At 41.9% G+C, this 22102-nt stretch overlaps 1 protein-coding gene across 1 annotated transcript; it reads right to left on the reverse strand.

The window, feature by feature from the left end:
- Positions 1–958: 958 nt before the first annotated feature.
- On the reverse strand, positions 959–19505 carry GDI1 (GDP dissociation inhibitor 1). Its single transcript, XM_026676233.2, has 11 exons — positions 19354–19505; positions 15733–15840; positions 13677–13776; positions 13068–13202; positions 11721–11919; positions 11083–11214; positions 9151–9250; positions 4920–5091; positions 3728–3872; positions 2811–2865; positions 959–2672 (listed from the first exon to the last, which is right to left on the reverse strand). The coding sequence occupies exons 1-11, from the start codon at positions 19396–19398 to the stop codon at positions 2520–2522; spliced, it is 1344 nt and encodes a 447-aa protein (XP_026532018.1). The 5' UTR covers positions 19399–19505; the 3' UTR covers positions 959–2519.
- Between the last annotated feature and the right edge of the window lie 2597 nt (positions 19506–22102).

Consider the following 22102-nt stretch of genomic DNA (forward strand, 5'->3'; position numbering starts at 1 on the left):
AATTGAAGTAATCACTAAAGCTGGATTTAAGAGATTTCTTTTTCACATTTTTAAATGTATAGCAGAAGCACTGTGGCAGATGAACAAAAATCTAGCTGATAAATACAGAGCATCTTTCAAGACAGAGATGCATTATAAAGTAAATATGTCTCCTTCAGCTCTGTTTTTTTTTCATGAAAAAAAATGATATTCAGTGGAAGACACCTTGAAATGCCTTCCTGGTCATTTTATTAATTGCTATCCAGATTTTACAACTGTATAGCTAGAGAAGGGAAGGATAATTATAGGAAAGGGGCTTAAAATTATAGGAGGGATCTGCAGGAAAAGTAGAATTTCAAGATTCTATTTGTAAAGGAGAATCAGGCAAAGAAAATATTAAGAACTAATATTCCAGTATTGATTCACAGGTGGAACGCTAGAATTGCCTCCATACACACTTGGAAAAAGATATAAATCAACTAGGCTAAAAGACATAGGATGGTTGAAATAGTGGCAGTACTAATTTGATATTAACACAACTAATACAACCATAGTATAGTCTTATTAGATATAGAGTACCATGAAGGCATTCAATACAAAATAGAATTGAGATTTTTTTTTTCCAAATCCCCTTTTAAGCTTTTGGTTCTTGGTGTTTTATGTGGACTGAGAAAATGGATGCTGTATGACTAGTCTTTCAATTTTTCTATGCCAGCTGGGTTCAAAGCACAATTTTCAAGTTTGGTGTACGGAAAATGAGAGGAGATCTGGCTATACAAATCTGTAGACTCCTATGCTGTCTTGTTCTTACTTAGCATCACTTCCTTGCCTCAAGACTTCACATTATCTGACAGTCTGAAACTAGAATCAGCTATGCAAAATAGTACATTTTTATCATTCAAAACTCTCTGGATATTATACTGCCACTCCTTCAGAAAAAGTACATAACCAAATTGAAGTGCTCCTCTGATTTTAAAAAAAATCTTGTTTCCATTTCCTGAATTCAATGTTGTCTCTTTCCTCTCACTAGTGTGAGTTAAGCCTGGATTTTACTCCCCTGGTCCCCCACCCCACCCCTCCTCTGCAGCAATGGTACCAGACAAGAGCCAGGGCTAGACTAAGTGAATTTATTATCTTGAGACAACTGAGCAGTTGTGGGGTGGAGAGAACTGACCCCTCACATTCCCCTAGAGTTACAGACAGATCATTAACCATAAATCTGGCTTCAGAAGGAAGGAAGGCTCTAATGCAGGACAGGCCCCAGGGCCCTGTACTCATTCCACAGCCTAACCCCCACCCAAACCTCATTAATTGTCAGAAGTGCCAACAAATAATTAACCTGCTTCATTAATAAGTTACAATAAGTTACAGCAGGTGGCAGCAAGTGGAAAGGAACAGAATTGTCTCCTTGTCCCCATATCCAGCACACAAGAGAGACATACACACATACAAATACAAATCTTCTCACACTTGAGGCTAAAGAAATTAAAAGGAATTGAGGGGACAAAATGGATGCAAGACAGAAGAGGCCTGTGGGAATCTCAAGTGCAAGGTGGGGGACATGGGACCAGCTGCAAGGGCAGCATGTATAGAAGAGATGGTTCAGAATGGCTCTTTGTGCCCCCACATCCTCACACAATTCCAGTCTCCTCTCAAAACAGAGGAATGCAGCTTCACATCATGATCAGGAGAAATGGGAAAATGAGGAAAGACTGATTATACATATGGCAAGATATGGTCCCAGATGGTCCTTTGCAAGTTAAGCAGCAAATCGATTCACTATACACAGGAAGGGAAAAATGGGAGGCTCAGAGGAGTTAAGAGGGGCACAGATGGCAGAGATGAGAACATCCAGCAAATGAGGGGGGAAACAGGGGGAAACTAAAGAAAGGTGAGCAGATGGTAACAGTTGGAGATCAATAGCAAGAATTAAGGCCAAAATATATGTTACATGCATGCTTCTAAAATCCAGTGGCTGTTTTTCTTTTCCTCAGAATAGACTGATGATGGAGCAGCCTACAATGAAAATTAGATGTACTTAATTCTGCCTTTCCTTATTATATTCATGGAAACCACAGGGAGAAAGAACACTAGTGAGAGGAAAGAACAGAAAAGTAGGCAGAATTTTCTGTCTCCAAAGGTGCTTTTTCCTAAGAGGGGGCAGAACTCAATTCCAGGCAACTGTATATAATACATAATCTGGACCCAAATCCCTTCAGGCACTGGAAAAACTGAAAAGAGGCTAGTCTTCAGAGGACTGAGATTGCATTAACTTGATCCAACCTCAGTCCTGGAGAAAGGGTTATCTTGTTGTATGCAAAAAAAAAAAAAAAACACCATCAGAGGGGAAAAGAGGAAAAATATTCTACATTTTCCCCATGGAAGTAAGTTACTAGACATCTGGCGTAGCCTGAATGAGGATCTGGAGGAAGAGCCAATCTCAGTGAGGTGTGGGAATTAAGCCAGTCCCTAGCTGGGAGTGTGGTCCCTTACATGGGAAAAACCCAGGGAGGATGGGGTTCAGGGGAAGAAGGAAATGGTCACTGCTCATTCTCGCCAAAGACATCATTCTGGCGCCGTTTCATGCTTTCAAAATCAAATGGAGCCCCAGCCATGCGCCGGTAAATGTCTTTGATGTCATCACATGTTGTCTCAAAGTGGGTTGTGGCATCATACGATCGTGAACAGAATATCTGCAAGGGGAAAACAGGGAAACAAGATACAAGTTCACAGACTGGAGTCAATGGGGAAAGGGGAAAAAAGGGCATGATCCAGAACCAGTTCTGGAAAAATACACTCTAAAAAAATTCAGAAAGCCTGAGAAATCTCACCTGGCTTTCAGTTCCATCATCAGTGGGTTCATATATATCACTGATGGCCACAAACCTGGGAAGGAAAGAAAAGTGTTTAAAACCATTTCAACTAATGTAGTAGAAAACCAATGGAACAAGTTGGTATGGACACATTTATGTTCCTACTCCTGATTCTAATCACACCAATATAATTTACAGATGCAGAAACCAGCCAACCACAATCATTGGCCACTCATCGGCATGATTCTTTTTTTCAAACCATTTTTGAGCCTTTAGCTTCAAATGTTTTTCCAGCCCAAGTTGCACTACCGCTATCATACCTCACAATATCCATCAGAACTTCTGTCATTCTTCTAGCCATTCCGGGACCTGATATAGACCTATTTTTGTAATCTATATATCATCTTGCACTTGATATTTATTATGCCATCATCCACTTTTTGGTTAAATTATTTTTCTCTTCCAAAAATCCAGTATTCGGCAGTCTGTAGGATTCATACAAGGCAATGTCCCACTCACAGGAAATTACCGTGCAAGGTTGATGAATTAAACTACATCCTTTCTTTCTGCCATGTGTAATGTTCTTCCCTGGATGGAACCATCTAAAATGGTAAAATTACAGGCCCACCACATCTGGCTGCTGATCATGAGACTCACTCATTTCTTCTTTTACTACTGCTCATTATATTCTAAAAATTTGCAGCTCTTTTCCTTAGGCTTTCATTCTTAAGCAGAGCTGGAAAGCATCTCTCAGGAATGTCCATGTTTAGCAACCTTTAATAAATTGCAGCTGTGCCCCAGTGTTCTTCTCTCACCTTACTCCTATATACAGTACATGTTATCTTCAAGGCTGTGGATTGTCAACAGTGTTAGAAAATAGTCCCAAGTTGTAGCACTGGACCAACTGTCAGCACAATCAACCCAGAATCACTCACTTTTGGTCAATAGGTTCAAGGAGTTCAAGAGCTGGCTGCACTTCATTCTCAGGAGAATCTGTCTCTACAGTAGTACTGGCAATAGCGATGTACTTGCCCTGGGCAGCCACATTGTGGGCAGAGGAAATGAGGCAGACATAGATATCTGGGATTGGGGAATGAAGAGTAGAAGTTAGGATTGTTTCTTAATTTTTGTTTTCTCCCCCCGCCCCCCAAAATCCTGTTGTCATGATTCCTTCATTGGTCTTTGGATGAAGTTAGGATTGTTGAATTCACCCAAATCTATCCCACCCACTATATCCAGAAGCCAATTATCATGCCCTTGTTGGAGTCTGATTCTGAGGGGAAGATTGAGCAGCTGACAGGCAGTAGGAGTGTGGCCTCGGAAGAAATGGGGGAAGGGCACAGTCCGGCTGGGCATTCAGAGTAAGACCCAGGGCCACCCCCTCTTCATCCTAGGACACGCAGGGAGGACTGGAGAAGGGAGCAACTTGGCTTACGGGAGAGAAAAAGGCCCTGATCCTTTTCATTAGTTGCAGCTGGGAGAACAGGATATAAGAAGGGTGTTTGCACACAGCACCTTGCTGGAAGCAAAGCATGCATTATCTTTGTCGAGGCTTATCTGGGTTTTGGCGTCCTCCCAACTGTGTGTGCTTCGTTATCTTTTGTAAGTCTGCAATTTATTTTCCTGGCCTGTACTTCAGCGTGGTTTATACTGGTTTTTCTTTATTTCTAATTTATCTGTACTTTGGGTTTGGACTGTATTTCTTCCCTTGTAGACTGTTTTTGGAAGAGTTTGATCTCCAGCCGAAGATAACTGGACATTGGGGGCCAAGTTGGAGGTATTAAAGGGAATTTATCTACTTTTGTGCCTTTGTTATTTTTGTGCCACGCCCTGGGTCATCATACTGATCTGAAACTCCGAGGAACTGCTGTCAGTCAGTGTGTAGTAGACAATGTGAAATTAGATGGATGAGCCCATCGGCTTGGTACAAAAAAAAACCCCTTTTTATATCCCTAAAGTAAATATATGGATTCCCACCTTTATTAAGCCTATTTCACATAGTTGCTGTGTAATTAAAGGTCATAAGAAGGTACTAGATGCGTGATACTCCATTTTGCAGAAGTAGCCCAAAGCATAGTATATTCAATACTCCCATATCTCTGAACTCCCATATCAATATGGCCTCACCAGATTTGCGTCCCACTTGATTTTGGGGAATGATGATTTGACAGGAATTAGCATCACTGGTGCCACGGATAGGGTGGCTCAGAATACAGATGACGCGCACAACCTTCCCTGCTGGGCGCACTCGATCTTTCACATAGCTGGGATCACAGATCAACTGTTTGCAGCGTGCCACCTGGAGAATCAGAATTAGCAAACGGAAAACGTTAGATTCACCAGTTCTTCCATGCACTTGAACTCCTAGCCTTCTTCCAACACAGTGCTCTCTAGAAATACCGAGGCTGAGAACTCTACCAACACATTTGGAGGATGTCAGGTTGAAGAAAGTGGACTTAAATGCCAAATTCTGAATGTTTAATTCAGACATTCATTTTTTAGCAGTGTAGACGAAATACTATATCCTCACACAACTGCATGTAAATTGACCTTGATACTATGTGTATTTTCATGGCTACTAAAATGTTTGACATGGACGAGCTGTAGTATTTATTGAGGGGAAAAAGCAAAACCTGCTGGAAACATAACTGATGTTGACTATTTGAGGATTTTAAAAAAATGTTTTAAAACTCTTATATTTTCATCTGATCCACTCCTTTTGGGTGAGGTTTTTAATGTTTCAATCCTTTTCAACTAGATCAGCTTTCAGTCAGGATTAAATGACTTATGTGAGAACGACTGAATGAAAGTAATTTAGCTAGGAGTAGCACAAGAAAACGATGAATATTAAGGAACCAGAAGAGGGCTTCTGTAGCTTTTGCAACGAAGGCAGAAACACTTGTAGGGGAGACCTCAGCTTCACTACCGACACCAAACTTTCTCCAACACCCCCAGTCTTTTTCTCCCAGCAAGCTTAACTCAAGGAAGCAGGAACAAAAACCAACGGCAGGAAGAAAGGAGGACTGTCAACGGTGCTAAATCAGGAATCCTATCACTATCTTCTTCATGTTTCCAAGGGCCAGCATATGCTTACCAATGGATGTCAATGTTGAGTCAAAAGGCTGAATTTAAAAAAATGGCCAGATTTTTCCTCCCCTTTAATTTGAAGGTTGAGGAAAGACCACGTATACCAGCTTCAGTATGGCTTTCAGGACCCCAGCTATGCTTGGTCTGGTGCACTGCCTGGTACAATGGAAAAAAGAAACTAGCCATAAAGCTAATTGTTAGGAAACGTTCAAGAAAACAGAGCACTGACAAGGAAGTTCCCTTGTTCTAAAAATACCTCATGCTTTTACAAATTCAAAGCCTGTGGGGAAAAATGGTGAAGTAAAATGATATCTCCTTTCCTCTTGCTTGAGGCTTAGGGAAGCCAAGAAGCAGATGGGGTTTTACAGCTCTGTGTTAACGGTCAGCAGAAACCCGTAACTTTCTGAATTCCATCTGGTTAATAACTGATTTGGACCCATACTCCATGGATGCTTTCATTGAGCATGCAGAAGTTTTCACTGAGATTCTATTATCAGCAATCTTATGAAAGTTCTGCTCTTCTAGACTTTGTACTGCCCATGTTTTATTGAGTGACTTGGCATGGAAAGATACATGAAATGCAATAAATAGCAAAAGAAACCCCAACTTCCTCAATAATGCACCGAAAAGGGCGTAGGGTAGAAAAATGAAAGCACTAGTACTGAAACTAAATATCTGAGCATGAAGATATATTTTCCACAATTCTTTATTAAATACTCAGGCCTGATTTTATTGTCACAATTGAGATTCAAGAAAGGAGAATTCCCCATTCCAACTGCTCCCAGTCACTGCTATCAGCCAATATGGACCAGTTTAAGATTAACATGATGGGCTTTAATGAGAAAGAGTAGTCTCTAAATGGAGTTAGGTAGCAAAAACAATCTTGAAGTTCTTAAAACAGAAAGTACTTACCATATTTTTTGCACTATAAGATGCTCCAGACCAGTGGTCGCCAACTGGTGGGCCGTGGGCCACTGGTGGGCTGTGAGAAAATTTTGGTGGGCCGCAGAGAAATGTCCTCCCAAAGCACCCCCCCCAAAGCCCGCCCACCCGCTGGCTCCCACCCTTCGGCTGAGTGCAAACCTGCAAAAAGCAGCGCAGCCCTCACCAGGCAGGACGAGGTAATGGTGCTGTTGCAGCAAGAGGGGGCTGGTGGCAGAGGCGGGCTGAAGCGGCAATAGAGATGGCCGGAAGGTGCAGGAATGCCACGCTACTTGCATTTGCATGGCACTCCCGCACCTTCCAGTTTGCCTCTCCTGGCCTGTGCTCTTCCTCGATGGCCATGGGCTGTAGGGACGGCCCAGGGCAGGGAAAGTACAGGCTGGTGGTAGTGGGAGAAGGCGGAGTGGGCAAGTCTGTGCTCACCATCCAGTTCTGAGGTCCAGAATGGGGCGTCGGCATCAGTTTCCTCATGCCTCTCGGCACTCTGCTCTGCTGCCCCCCCCCCATGGCCCTATGAGAAAGCACAGGACAAGCGAGCAGAAACATAGCTCTTGCTGAGGCAAAAGAGCTGAGATCGAGGAAGGCACAGGCAAGAGAAGACAGAAACTGCTGCTTTCTGTTGCCTGTGCCTTCCGATCTCTGCTCTTTCACCCCAGCGAGATCTGTTATGCTTGCTTGCTTTTCTGGGGGTGGGGGCAGGCGGGGCGGGGGGAGCACGCAGCAGAGATGTCATGGCTGCTCTTGCCTCTCAGCAAGCCAGGCCTGGACGAACGTGAAGAATTGCGAGCGAGCGCCAGAGAAAGGCGTGTTGGAAAAGCTAACACACGTTTCCAGCGCGCTCTCCTCTGTCCCGAAGTAAGATTGAGTGGTGGGGAAAGGAAGGAGGGAAGGAGAAGCCCGGCTGGCTTTCCTTTGGCATGGGGAGAGACCAAATGCCCAGACCAAAAGAGCGCTGAGGAAGACGGGCTCCTAATAACCAGCCAGTTTGTGCAGGCAAGAGCTCCAGCTTTTCTGGACTCGACACCCCCCACCTTCAGCCTCCACACAGGGAGGGATCCTTCTCTGCTTGGAAGCAACAGGAGAAACCTGGAGCTTAGCCTCGGGGAGTCCTCTTCTTATGTGGAGGCTGGGGGTGGGGTGTTGCCTGGTTATTAGGAGCCCGTCTGTGTTTCCAGCCCGGCCTTCCTTCCCTCCCCCAACTAACTCCAGGCAGCCACACCTGGCAAAGGAGGGAGAGGTTTCCTCTGACTTGGGGGAGATATGAGATGGCTCTGCTTTTCCTCTGTTTGAGGGGGAGCCGGTTCCTCCCCGTCCAGATCTTCCCAGCCTCCACGCATCACCTGGCTTCTTACATCCTCCCTCTTCCCCCCCCCAAAGGATGAGAGAGGCCCCTCCTTTCCCTTCGCTCTGTCCCAGTTATGATTAAGCATTCACAATTTTGTTATAATTAAATAAGCATTTGTGTGTGTGTGTGTGTGTGTATGTATATATATAAATAAAAAATATTTTTAATATTAAATTCATATTTAATATAAAAAATAATTTTTTTATATTAAATATATTATCTTTTTTAAAAAATTCATATAAGTGGTCCTCGTGATTTAAAATTAGGAGTTTGGTGGTCCCCCAAGGTCGAAAAGGTTGGCAAGCCTTGCTCCAGACCATAAGATGTACCTAGCTTTTGGGGAGAAAAAGACGAAAAAAAAATATCTGCCTTTGCCACCCAGCAATTTGCCTCCTTGCAGCAAACAGCCTGGTCAGCTTCAGTCAGCCCAGCAGCTGACTGGTAGATTGGCCTCCCAGAATACCACCAATCAGCTGTTCCAGGCTGTGGGGATCGCTGCCGCCCATCCTTGAAGGTGACGCCTATCGCCGACGCCAATCACTGCCTCTGTGCGCCCCATTTTTGGACTCCACGCATCCTGTTTTTGGCCCATTCCAAGAGGCTGAAAACGGGATGTACGGAGGCTGAAAATGTGGTGCACAGAAGTGGTGGGGATCCCCGCAGCCTGGAATAGCTGATTGGCGGTATTCCGGAAAGCCAATCCAACTGCCGATCAGCTGCTCATGCTAAATAAGGCTGTGCTGAAGCGGACCAGGCTGTTTGCTGCAAGGAGGCAGCAAAAATTGTAAATTGCTGGGAGGCAGAGGCCGAAGGGTGGGGGGTGACGGCACTTCGGCAATATTCACTCAAAAAGACGCATTATAGTGCAAGAAATATGGTAAGTTGTATCATTAAGACTAATTTTCAAAGACATTCTATTTCAGGAACAGTCTTCCCTATATAATCAACCTTAGCAGCAACTTTATGGCCCTTAACCAAACTCACCTCTCCTTCCGATTTGACTCCAATGACCTTGCCACCTTCCATGACAATCTCATCCACTGGTTTGTTGAGCATGTAGGTGCCACCATAGATAGCGCTGAGCCTGGGGGTATGAAGTGAATGAATGGTGAAGGGCACTGGCTAGACCATTAACATCCACCACCCCTGCCCCCAAAGGCACATTTTGCCAAATAGCTGTAACTATACAGCTGGGCTGTGCCAAAGACATGCAAGAATTATTTTCCCTGTCTCATTTATCTTAAGTATCATACTATGGAACTTTATTGCTTTTTTCTGCAGAATTTAGCTTCTCCTCCTCATGTAAAATTAAATCAACTTTCTCGAATCTTTCAAGTGTACAGGAACAGTAAAGCTATGCTCACTGAGAATTCAAGGTACTGAAATCCAAACATATTTTGAAAGTGCCAGGCTAGAAAAATATTGATATAAAATGCCTTTTTCTTTTTAATGTACCGTATTTGCCGGGCGTATAAGACGACTGGGCGTATAAGACGCGACCCCAACATTTCCACTCAAAATATAGAGTTTGTTATATACTCGCGTATAAGACTACCCCTCTTCCACACACCTTCCACTTTTGCACTTTTTTTTTTTTTGACGCACTTTTCTGCTTTGGACAATTTTGAAATGAGCTAATCCAATTTTGAACCAAGAATATGCAAATAGCTATGGAGTTTAGAAATGAGTTTTAAAAATATTTTCATTGCTTACCATTAAGCGTAAAATATGTTGTAAATAAAATGAGAACACAGGAAACGTTCTCTTCTCAATACAGCTGATCTCTCTCTCTCTCTCACACACACACACACTAAAAACCCGGACACTGAAAAGGCTGCCAAGGAACAGTATATTCAATGCCTTCTCTTTAATCAAGAAACAAGGAATTCCTTAGAATCTTTTTTTTTTCCCAAGTGGCCCTCTTTAAAAAAAAAATGGAGGTAACACTTTCATTCAAAAAGTCTTCCAGTATCTGGAGTCGCTCAGACATATTGAAGTGAGGCAGGAGAGTAAGTGAAATTTGAAATGATCCAGCTACCGTTTTCTTCCCCTCCCGCCTGAAGGCCATTATCTCCACGTCAAAACGAACGAGGGAGGCAAAGAAGCCAAACACGCTAAAAAGGATCTCTTTATTTTCCTACACAAGGTCACACCTACTTTTCCGCATTCAAAGGACAACCTCTCCTCACCACCACCACACACACACACACACCCCAATACCCGCAAACAATGTTCTGGGCATTAATCACCATTGCTACATTAACCTGGTAAATTTATACCCTGCCTCCCCCAGTGTTGCTTTGACGGCAGGATTTCACACAGCGCTCTCCCACCGTTCACACATGTTGGAAGCACCGTAAAACCTGATAACCCACCCGGGGCTCCCCATCCTTAACCTACAGCCGCCCGCATGCAAAACCTGCGTGCAAAAAGAAAAAAAGAAAAAGAAAAGTACGCTGCACGTGAGGATCTTCGAATCCTCTCCCTCCCACACCGCTAAGGAAGGAAGAGGGGGAAAGGTTGCGCAGCGCGTGGCGAGTGACACCCGCCACACACACACACACACACACACACACACCCCGCTCCCCCCAGCCTCCCCCCGGCTGCAACTCAAGCTCGAAGTGGGAGTCGGAGTCCTCCCGAGGCGTATAAGACGACCCCCCACTTGGAGGCATGTTTTTCAGGGCAAAAGTCGCCTTATACGCCGGCAAATACGGTATCTGATCTTCTACTCCCAAAGGTGCTTTTCCAACAAGCGTAACCAAGAAAGTCCAGTTGCCTGTTGGAAAAGCACTCTTGGGACAAACATAGCCTGGATGATTGATAATCTCCACAGGCATTTACCTTCTAGGCCAAGAATAAAATCAGAAGCAAACGCTGCTTCATATTGTTGACTATCTGTGAGGTGGACCGTACCTGGCAAAGCCCTGGGGAAGCTCACCCAGGCCATACAGTGGGTAGAGATAGGGGCTCTTCCCATAGCGGGCCAGGGATTCACTGTACAGTTTTATGCGATTGATGGTTTCCAAGCAAGGTTGATCCAAATAACTGTGAAAAGAGAGGACAGACAATGTCATTCCTTCCCAAAGAAAAGAGGGAAATAAGGGGCTTCCTGAGGAAAGTGTGAAGTGTGTTATTATAGGAAAATCATGAGTTCCCAGTGGTTATGGACTGCTTTACACACTGATGTGTTTATGGTTATTGTATTGATGCTGTATTTATTATTACCTGGCATATTTTAATCACCTGGTATCCATGAGATGGGTGGCATAAAAATTTAATAAACAAAGAAATACTGGGATCTTCTCAGACATTAATGATTAAAGAAACTGAAAGAAAGAGAAAAAAAAAGAATTTTGGAGGACTTTTCTATAAACTCTCTCCTGAAAAGCCTTAAGTGAACCCCTAGTTTACTTTCAGCTGACCCAGCCATTCCCCGAAGAAATGTTTACTAGAAGTGTGGGACCATAATTAGTGCAGTGTATGATCAGAAATAAAGAGGCATGAAGATAGTTCACCAATTGCAGAAAGGCAAGCTATGGTCAATCACTCACTCATCAGTGCGGTAGAGAGCCAGTGCATGTCCTGTGAAATCAATGACATCCTGACTAAGGTCAAAGCGTCGGTAGACTTCGCGCATGGTAGTGACGTGAGGATCCACTCCCTCCAAGGTCTTTGAATCATTCTCATCAAAGTTTGCCACAAACACCAAGAACTTGCGGAAGCGTCGTTTCTCAAACATGCCCATGAGATCTGTGAAAGAATGACGGTTAGAGGAGGGATGGTCCATAGCAGGTTAAAGAGCTAAATAGAACTTTTACAGCCCTAGAATTTGCTCTGACTAGTGAATTGAGTAGAGTAGAGTAGAGTAGAGTAGAGTAGAGTAGAGTAGAGTAGAACAGGAACAGAACACAATTCTTCATTGGCCAAGCGTGATTGGACACACAAGGAAAGCAACAAGTGATAAATCATGATTATAATAGAATCACCATAAATCGTAAGATACAACACTCATTGATAGTCATAGGATAGTAAATAAGCAATCAACATAAATCATATCAGGATACTAAATAAAAGAATTAATATAAATTGTAAGATACACACAACAAAGTTATAGTTATAAGAAGATAATGCAAATGCACCATCTTCAAAGGAAGACAGAAAGCCTCTCTTCCTCCTTCAATCTTGAAGGTGGATTATGGAATATCAGAACCATGTTTTTGAATCTGTACACATATGAAGAGTAGCATCAGAACTCCACAATCTCAATACTTGAAATATGGCAAAAGGATTTATAGTCAGGAAGGCAATTATGGCCCATATAAATATATAAATCTGCAAAATTTATGCTGCAAGGGATTGTAAAAACATTATTAAAAAGATCCAAGTATCATCTGTAGAGAAAGCTGTCTGGCAAAGCTCAGTTATAACCATGCTTCCTTACAACCTGTTAGCTCTAACATTTGGACTAATCATTCCTCATATAAAATATAGGTATAGATTTTACCTTCCAAGCAGGTATGTCCATTCCACTGATTTGGGAACAAAGAAAGAAAATGGGTGGAGACCACCTATTTCTCCACAATTGACCTTTTGCAGATTCAAACTAAAAAAAATTTATTCAAGAGAAAAAGGTATGCTTTGGTTATCTATATCACTCTAGAATTTTGCTGATGCCATTATATACTGTACTGGTTGGAACCATTTCAGAATAAATCTGATAGTACTTTGGCAGCTGCTTTATCTTTTTAAACAATGTAGGTCTATTAATAAATTGTAAAACAGAATGCATAAAATAGAATATACCTCTTAAAATGATGAATGCTAATAAACACGCAACTGAAGTTTCCTATCATTTCAAACACACCAGATTTAGCATTTATGAAAGTAGCTTCACTTACTGGAAGCTAGTGCTTCTGACTCTGTCGATGGCATTTTGTAAATCTTTCCTGCCTTGTAGACAAAGCTGCCCTCCACCACTTTGAAATCAAGGTAGCGTGTCACCTCTGTATACAGCAACATCTTCACAAGCTGGCCTATATGGAAAATGATAAAAAGAGATTCCTGAAACTCTTACACCTGCCTCCATTAGAGCTCCCACACTGCATGCAGGAGATTGTAGAAGTAGGCAGAACTCAAATAATTTATAATAAATAAGTACCACTCACTGAATGCAAAGAAATTGCAAATGAAGAAATAAAAAACTTGGAGGTGCACATGGAAACTGAGTTGAGCTATGAGTATAAAGGACAAAGCTCCAAGGGCTGATAAGCTGAGTATGCACATTTATTCATTCGTGTAAATCCAACAAAATGCCAAAAGTCCTGGCATTCTTCAGCAGCATACAGTACATGTCCCAGTGCTTCAGCAGCATATATTCCCAGTGACTTAAAATAATGTGGATTCTCTCGTATTAATGTCCTTTTTTCCTTCATTCCTATTCATCTACAAGGAAAATACACCGTATATCTGGCTAGGTGACCAAAACATCTAAACAGAATGGGACTTACCATTGGCCATGAGGAATTTGGGGATAAGATCAACATTCCAGTCCCTGCCACGGCCCATGCATTCAGACGGCCCCTCTGTAATTTCGAAGCGTTTGTAAAGCTGGCAATTGTGGAAAGGACAAAATAAGCTTCAAAATATTGTACTTACAAGAGACATTTCCATTGGAACTTGCTCTACTAGCATAAGAGAGCAAGCTTTTATAGTGGTCAAGGCATCAAAGCTAAAAATTGGGAGAGAGAGTTTTAGTCTTGTCTTAGGCATAAAGCTACCTAGGTATCCTTGGCCCTCTTACCTCTGGTAGGGAAGCATTGGCAAACCATTTCTGAATAACCTTGTCTTGAAAACTTCAGGGATTTGTCCAAGCAGATCCCGAGAATTGAACACAATTTAATGGAAGAAAAAAAATACTAGCATAACACAATACAGTAGTACCTCGGTACTCATTGTTCATTTATTATGGTAGGTGCAATGAGTACCATACACATTTTTCCCATAAAGAATCATGTAGCAAATCACAAGGCAGTTGACACAAAGTTCTAGTTGGTGCATTGACTACCAAACAAATGACGAGTACTGGAAAATTTTACAAAATTTTTGAGTCAAAATGCATTAAGTATGAAACTAAATGAATTTCAAAGCAATTGAGTACACCAAGGTACCACTGTATATCAATGCCATCAAAATATAGAAAGGAGCTGTAGCTCAGTTTTATTCACCACAGACTGCTTGTTACTTCTTTTGGAGCAGAAGAGCAAAAAGGTTTGTCAATTCTCTAACAGGAGTTTCCATGATAGATATTAGAGCTTCATTACCCCAAACTTATTTTATTGTGACCCGTTACTTTCCAAGTTTCTTAGTGCAAAAATACCTCTCCCTACATATACCATTTTAGAAGGAAAACTGGCACACACAAAGATAAATTTCACCTTTTTGTGTTGTAAGCTGGCATATGATTTGGGGGGAAGAAGCTTAAGTAAATAACATTGTTACTATGGGGAAGGGGGAATGCATAGGGTTTTTTAAAACTAGATTACTTTCATAACTTTGCAACCAGGGGCTTACAACTACTACTTGTAGGTGGGTGAGGGTACCCATTGCATTTACATTTCGATGCATACCAGCTATTGAAAGTAATTGTTTGGAAATTTCTAAACGTTATAGGAATGTCCATAGATACCATTCCATTACCTGAATATTTGCCTGGCTTCCTGCAATATAATGAACCATACATTAATCCAGTAAGTTTGTGCTAAGCCACATTGTATTATTCAAGTGCCAAATTTTGTGCAAACAGAACTGCAAGATGTTTAACTGCTGTGGTTCAATGTGTTGTCCAAGCACAGCCTATAAAGAAGGAACAAATTCTAGACCACGTGTGGCATTCAAACTTTTTTGCTGTAGCATCTAGATCACATCACAGAAAATGGGCAATGTAATTTCCTTTTATTTTCCAACATAGAACTAAGAAGATAGATTGTGAAAAGCTTTGGATATGCTTAGGACATCTAAGCAGGAATAAAAAGGATACAAGGAAAATAACTGATTTTTTTTTTGAGGAAGTTCTGGTTCTCTTGCATGAATTCAGTACCCTGTCTACTGAAAATAATCCAGTAACAGTGATGTGCAGTTTGCATATTCTGTGTTCAACCGACTTTTAATACAAATACAGGTAGTTCTCAACTTATGACATTTATTTAGCAACCATTTGAAATTACAAAGGCATTAAAAAGTGACTTATAATTGATCCTCACACATTACAAATATTGCAGCATCCTTGCAGATATGTCATCAAAATTCAGCTGCTTGGCAATTAGCATGTATTTCAAAGTCCTGGGGGGTCATGTGATTGCCATTTGATACCTTTCTAGAAGGATTCTGTTAATAGAGAAAACTGGATTTGCTTAATGGCCATATAATTTGTTTAATGTCTGCAGCAAAAAAGTCATAAACTGGGCGTAAATTTTAATGACTGTGTCACTTAGCAACAGTTCTGGTCCCAAATGTGGTTATAAGTTGAGGACTACCTGTATGCACATGCAGAAACTGGATCCTCACCTCCTCCAGGGGAGTAATTGATGAGCTCTCACCCCCATAATATGGATTCCGGTCCATATGCAGCACCTTCTTGCCATTCACAGACATGATACCCGAAAGGATACATTCCTAAGATAGAAAGTGAGTAGCATTATGCGTTCTCCAGAATAAATTCAAATGTGCTTCTACTGCATGGTACGTTCCACAACAGAATCCCCGAAGTGAAACATTAATGCATAAATAAGCATTTCATGAGTGCACTTGAGACTATTCTGTTCTCATGACCATCCCAATTTATTTCATAGAATTTCTCTAAGTATATATGCGTATGTACCAGTGTGTGTACAGAAAGGACGGCTGACCCATAACAGAAACTGGTATCAAGGTCTGAGATAAGGACTGATAAGGAGCTTCCCCATCCAGGATGTGTGGACAAAGATCTGTGTTGGAATTTTATTAATAGGTAATTGAAGCAAAACTGACATGGTGCTTCCTGGTCTTGACCTAGAATCAAATAGACTGATGTTCTTTTGTCAGTCAGTATACAGTTTAGCAGGGTAGAGATTTAAGGCAAATCCTAAAGATAAGCTAAAGCTGAATGGATGAATGTGCATGACTGTAAACAAAAAAAGCTCCAAAAGGATTCTGTATTGTGAAAATCTGAGCTTGGTCTTAAGTTATCAGTAATACATCGTCTTCATCATTCCTCATCATTCCGATAGACTTCATCATTCCTCATCATTCCGATAATATTCTGATATTTACACATAAGTTCCACCAAGTCTATAAATGTGTGATGTATACATACCAAATTACATTTCTACATGATTTGTTCATCACTCATTATTTAAACTGTCTAAATTTACTTCTGGACCAGAGTAAAAGGAATTCAGCAATACGCACCATTCCTAATGTTGCAATCATATGTAACTTTCTAAACACCAATTATAAATGGTACAGAAATTACTGAAGGCATGTATGGGAACTATATCACTTCTCATAAGTGATGTCTCACATGTTATCCAAGAAGCTTCTGCATTTATGCCTTCCTCATCATTGCTGGGACATTGGTTCAACGGTATTTCCTTACCAGATTCCTCAATGCCTTCAAAAATGTCAGAGCTTCTAAAGTACTTGAAAAGTTCTTCAAAATTCAGAGAGGTATATTCAGAGATGTATCTGCCTTGAAAGTAGCCTACACTGAATTGTATAGCACAGTAAAACATCAAGAGTTGACCACAGGAAAGGTTTATGACATTTTTACTATGTCACAAAATGTTTTATATTTTTATGTCGTAAAATCTTTTTTTTAAATTTGCTAAATGTCAAGGTCATGAGGATCCTGGATATTTTGTAAGATAGTCCATTTAAGGTACCTTGGTTGAAAAGTTTTGCCCTATGATGCACTGTTTTGCCCAGCCAAAGGTTACAGACACAAGAGTTTTAGTAGTATATTGATCGTATTTCCTTGCAATAATAAATTGTACTTTGAATGCACAACTAGGAATGTATCAGGGAAATTGGAGATTAAATCTTTGAACTAACATTTATTAAGGATTCTTCTGAAAAATTTACTTATAACAATGCACTGAAGTGGGACAATGCAGAGTAATCTTGGTACAAACACTGATATCAATTTGGTGTCATCAGGGGGTCACTGATTTAGGGAATGAAAATCTGTAGAAAGTACAAATACAAACATCAAAGGAAGATCCAGTCTTTTCTCTGTGAAAGAACCTTTCCATTGTTGCTCTACAATACAGGAATAGGTAAATTCTCTTATGAAGGGCCATTGCTTTGTGACAGATCACTCACTCTAAATGTGAAGTGTCACAAATTCAATCCCTGGCATCTTCAAGTTGAGTTAGGAAAGATTCCTAACTATCTGAAGCCCTGGAGAAACTTTGCTATTAATGCAAACAATTCTTAACCAATGCTTTGACTCGATAAAAGACTATATTTTCCTATGTTCCAGGAAATTAAGAATCCTGCTTAAATGCTCATTAAAGGAAAAGGTAGGAGACTGAGAAAGGAGTGCAATGGATCAACCTACTCGCCCCCCCCCATTACAAATGCATGGAATCCATTGCATAATTAGGACAGATGGTGCTTTTATTCCAGCAACTGGAATGACAAGAATGATAGAACCAGAATAAGGGCTGTGTATAATAAAATATAATATATATTTATAAGGGCTGTATCTATTTCGTATTTTGGCAAAAGGAAGAGAGAGAACACAAAATCTTTTAAGACTGCAGAACAGTCGTACAACACTGCCCCACACGTGCACATTTTTTCAAATGAAAAAAAGCAAATGTAGAAGGCAGGGAAAACTGTCCAATGCTGAGTTTCAAAGAAAAAAAATATCCAATTTTGTCCGGTCTTACCAAAGGACCACAACTGATTTGGTTCTATCAATACAGACAATTCAAAGCATTCAGGTTACAGAAAAAAGACCCAATGATGTAATGAGAATATTAAGAGTCTTATAAGAAAAGAGAGAAAAGGGGGATTACTGATATAATAAACATAGTAGGAAAAGAAACCATTTCTGTATGTCTGTACTATATGTCAAAAATTTGAAGGGGGGCTGCTAATTAAACTCAATAGATAAAGCATTTACGGTAGCATTTTCAAAAGTCAGAGTGGGGGGAAAACATATAGAGAGCTCAATATTAAATAAATTGTACATGGAGGATGAATTGTTTTGAGTTTCAATGTGATAAACCCACATCTCCTGAAATGCACATAATCCTGCACTGCAGAACCTTCAATCTTGGGCATTGATGGGAGACAGGATCCCTGTTCCCATTGGTATAAGATGCAGGAGCAGGAAGTGTAACAGATCCACCAGAAATGGCAAAAGAAAGCTTGGAAATCACGGTGATACTGTTCCTGCTTCCTCTTTTATTAGAGATATATATGGACCAGTTAATCACATAATTCTGCAAGAGAAGCTTTTTACAAAATCAACATAAACAGGTCCCTTAACTTAATGCCTATATTAAAGATGCAATTAGAGATCCTAACAGATGACTTGGTAAACGAAATAAGACGAATATGCGTAAGGATTTAAATAAACAAATGAAGGATCCATGCAGTTGGTGCCTAGCGTTTTTCCGCTTTCGAGAAGCGCTGATGGCGCCGGGTTGCATCAGAGGAGATGCAATGGGACCAAAAACACCATCCACTGTGGAGTAGAGAACGGGACGAAATGTAGGGCTGGACAAAACAACTGCAATTCAGAAAGAGTACTGGTGTAAGATGCATTGAGGAAAAAGGGCAGAGGAGGGTGCAGCGGCTGCAAGGAGACGCGCACAATAGCCCCCACTTCCCGCATAATCTACGCGCGTGATAGTGTGTGCGCGTGTGTGGAGGCGCCGAGTACTGGATTTAGGAAAGCACTGCTGCAATCCCTAAGAAACTATCGGGGGAGCTTTCGGAAAGGCCGAGCTGCTTAATAAGGGCAATGCAAGGATTACAACCCCACCCGACAACCTGGCAGGGCTGCTGATGACCGACAAGGATGCAGGAGCCGGAGGGAACGGGAATGCAAAATTGCACGGACGGAAGCAAGGGGTGGGAAATGCCGGGATGAGGAAAGAGGAAGAGGCGCAGGGTAAGTGGCTCCGAAGGACTCACGATCAAACCGGTGCCCAGCACGATCACGTCGTAGGCCTCGTCCATGGTGCCGGCTACAGAGCCGCCTCCCCCCGCCCCTCCCCGAGAGGAGCCAAGATGGGTAGCCCTCGTAGCCCGCCTGGATCCCTCCGCTGGAAACGAGTCCCGTTCAAGAATCTCTCCGCCGCGGGGAACCGCCCCGGCGAACTTCGCTTTGCTTGTATATATGCCGTGGACACCAAAGGGAGGCGGGGCGCGAGAGATGCGCGTGCTGGGTGGGTGTTCGCTCCTTTTCCTAGATTAATGCCTACGCTTTGAAGCAAGAAAAAAGAAGTCCCGGAGCCGCTTTTCTGGGGCTGTTCGCTTGGGTGGGGAAGGGAGGGGATTGTAAACCGCGGGGGCCATGCTCCCTCGTGTCGTCATGGCAACGGATGGTGGCACCACCGATCCGATGCTGGAAATAAATGGATCCATAATCCTCAATAAAGGAGAAAAATAATTCCCCTCCCCCAGGTGTAACTCCTTTCTCTCCCTCCATCCCGCCCTCAAGACTGTCAGAAACATCTTAAAAGCTTTGCTGATTGCAGCGACTCCCAAGATAATTCCGCCAAGGAAAAGAGATCCGCGATGCGGAGGGGGAAGGGCGGTACCCGAATCCACGCTAGTTGCATGTTAATAGGGTCGGGGACTGCGGTTCACGCTGCTTCGTATACTGGGTAATATTTCCGTCAGTTACGCGGCTGCTCTGCACGCTCCGGCTGCATTCCCGCTCCTCGCCGGACATGGCTTTGGATCGACTGAGCAATGTGGGACCGCAAGCTTTCTGCTACCAAGGAAGCCCCCCATTGACTGGATTCATCTTAAGGGTGTGAATGCTGCAATCGGTTATGGGAAAGGGGTTCAGACAGCGGTGCATATATTTTTTTCTCTATTGCAATATGTAGTAAGACAGAACTCCTCTGACTTGGGCGAGGGGGAGACCGAGTAATCTCATTTTGGATTGTAGAAAGTCAGCATCCACCCAGCTTCCCAGAGAAATAAATGTTTTGGGGAATATTAAAAAAAGCAGGACAGGATATTTCCCCTAAAGGAGAAATGGAGGAAAAACTTTGAGGCAGAAACCAGCCTCAAGCAGAAACTGAGGAGGCCAGCTTTTAAAAATGCAGATTTGGTAATCATTCAGAAAGACTGGGTCAGACAGAAACTCCAGATAAGCAATTAGGCAAGACAAGATTAGCTCAGAGAAACACTTAGGATTTGCATTTCCCCATTTGCCTACCAGCCATGACCCCTATATGATCCCATGGAAATGAAAAAGGTATAAAACCTCACCCTACTCTCAACTCCATTTTGTCATTGTGTGTGTGTATTGGTTCTGTTCACCAATAAACAGAATGTTTCCAATCAGCCTCCAACAGGATCCTAGCAACTTCTAAAGATAGCATACATTTTGGGTTCAGAAAGAAAAGGTTCAGACCCTTGATTTCTCCAACCAAGACTATGTAAAAGAAATCTCTACAAGCAAGCCCAGAGATACTGCTGAGGATGGTGCTCTGTCTTCAGCATCACTCCCGGCTTCAGGAGGGCAGGCCCAGGACTATTGTATACAAGCAGGGGTCTCCAACCTTGGCTACTTTAAGCCTGGAGGACTTCAACTCCCAGAATTCCCCAGCCAGCTTTGCTGGCTGGGGAATTCTGGGAGTTGAAGTCCTCCAGGCTTAAAGTTGCCAAGGTTGGAGACCCCTGGTATACAGCCTAAAGAAACTCCAAGGGCCTAATAAGGAAGCAAACACCAAGAGGTAAGGAGAAAGAGGCAGAAAGGCATTTTATACAAGGGGTCCCATCAGTTCTAATGGCATTACTGACAATGCTCTCACTAGGTAAAAATTAGACAAAATGATTGACTGTGTGGACTTTTTAACTCTCAGAATTCTGGGAGTTGATCTGCACTTCAATTGCTGAGGCCAAGAAATGCTGTATTAGCATTTAGAGTTTACTAGCTTTGCAGTGTTAAAAACAGATGCAGCCATTTCCTCTCTTGCTCATGGCACTATTCATGAAAATGCAAGGGAATGTCACTTCCCTCTATTTTTTTCAGCTACTAGAGGTAGAAAGCATCGAATTCAAAGGCTCCCCACTTTCCCATGAGAACGATAGTACAAAACAGCACTTATATAACTTTGTATGATTGATTACAAGAGGAATTGAAACCCACAATAAGTATTGTGATTCCTTCTGTTGAATTTTCTTGAATATAAGGGACTAGTTTTGCACATTAATTCCCTAGGAAATACTCATTAAAATGAAATAAGGTTCCTTTATCTCGATCCCCTTACTTTCTTAGGAACAACAGTAACTGCACACATTTTATTTGTTACAGAAATCCAGGAATGGGGATTTTTTTCCTATTAAATTATTATTAAAGATGTTAAAGATGGAACATGAAAAGTTCTTATTCCAAAGATACTACCTTCCTCGGCTACTACTATTACCTGTCATTCTTGCCTGAGTTTTAAATTGATAGCATTCCCCAAAACTTTTTAAAATTAGGCCAAACTACCATTGATTACAGTAGTACTGACTTATGGAATCCTTAAAATGACAGGATTCCAGCAATCCTCCATCCACTTTTATATAAACAGGATTTAAGAAACCAACTTTTCCCATTTAATATGAAATGCTGGTTCCCAATATAGTTATAATTCTATGTCCTGGCATTTACAAAGAAAGATGTCACTAAGTATCACTGATAGACTGGCTACACAGAACT

This window comes from Notechis scutatus, chromosome 2, assembly GCF_049901735.1.
Source record: "Notechis scutatus isolate UNSWTSFEM ecotype Mainland chromosome 2, rNotScu1.2, whole genome shotgun sequence".
NCBI classification, from domain to species: Eukaryota; Metazoa; Chordata; class Lepidosauria; order Squamata; family Elapidae; genus Notechis; species Notechis scutatus.

Coding starts and splice junctions, on each gene's coding strand:
- GDI1 (XM_026676233.2), bottom strand. CDS start 19,398: ATGGACGAGGCCTACGACGTGATCGTGCTGGGCACCGGTTTGATC. Junction 15,841..19,353: donor TGCTGGGCACCGGTTTGATC/GTGAGTCCTTCG, acceptor TTTCTATCTTAG/GAATGTATCCTTTCGGGTAT. Junction 13,777..15,732: donor CAATTACTCCCCTGGAGGAG/GTGAGGATCCAG, acceptor CACAATTGCCAG/CTTTACAAACGCTTCGAAAT.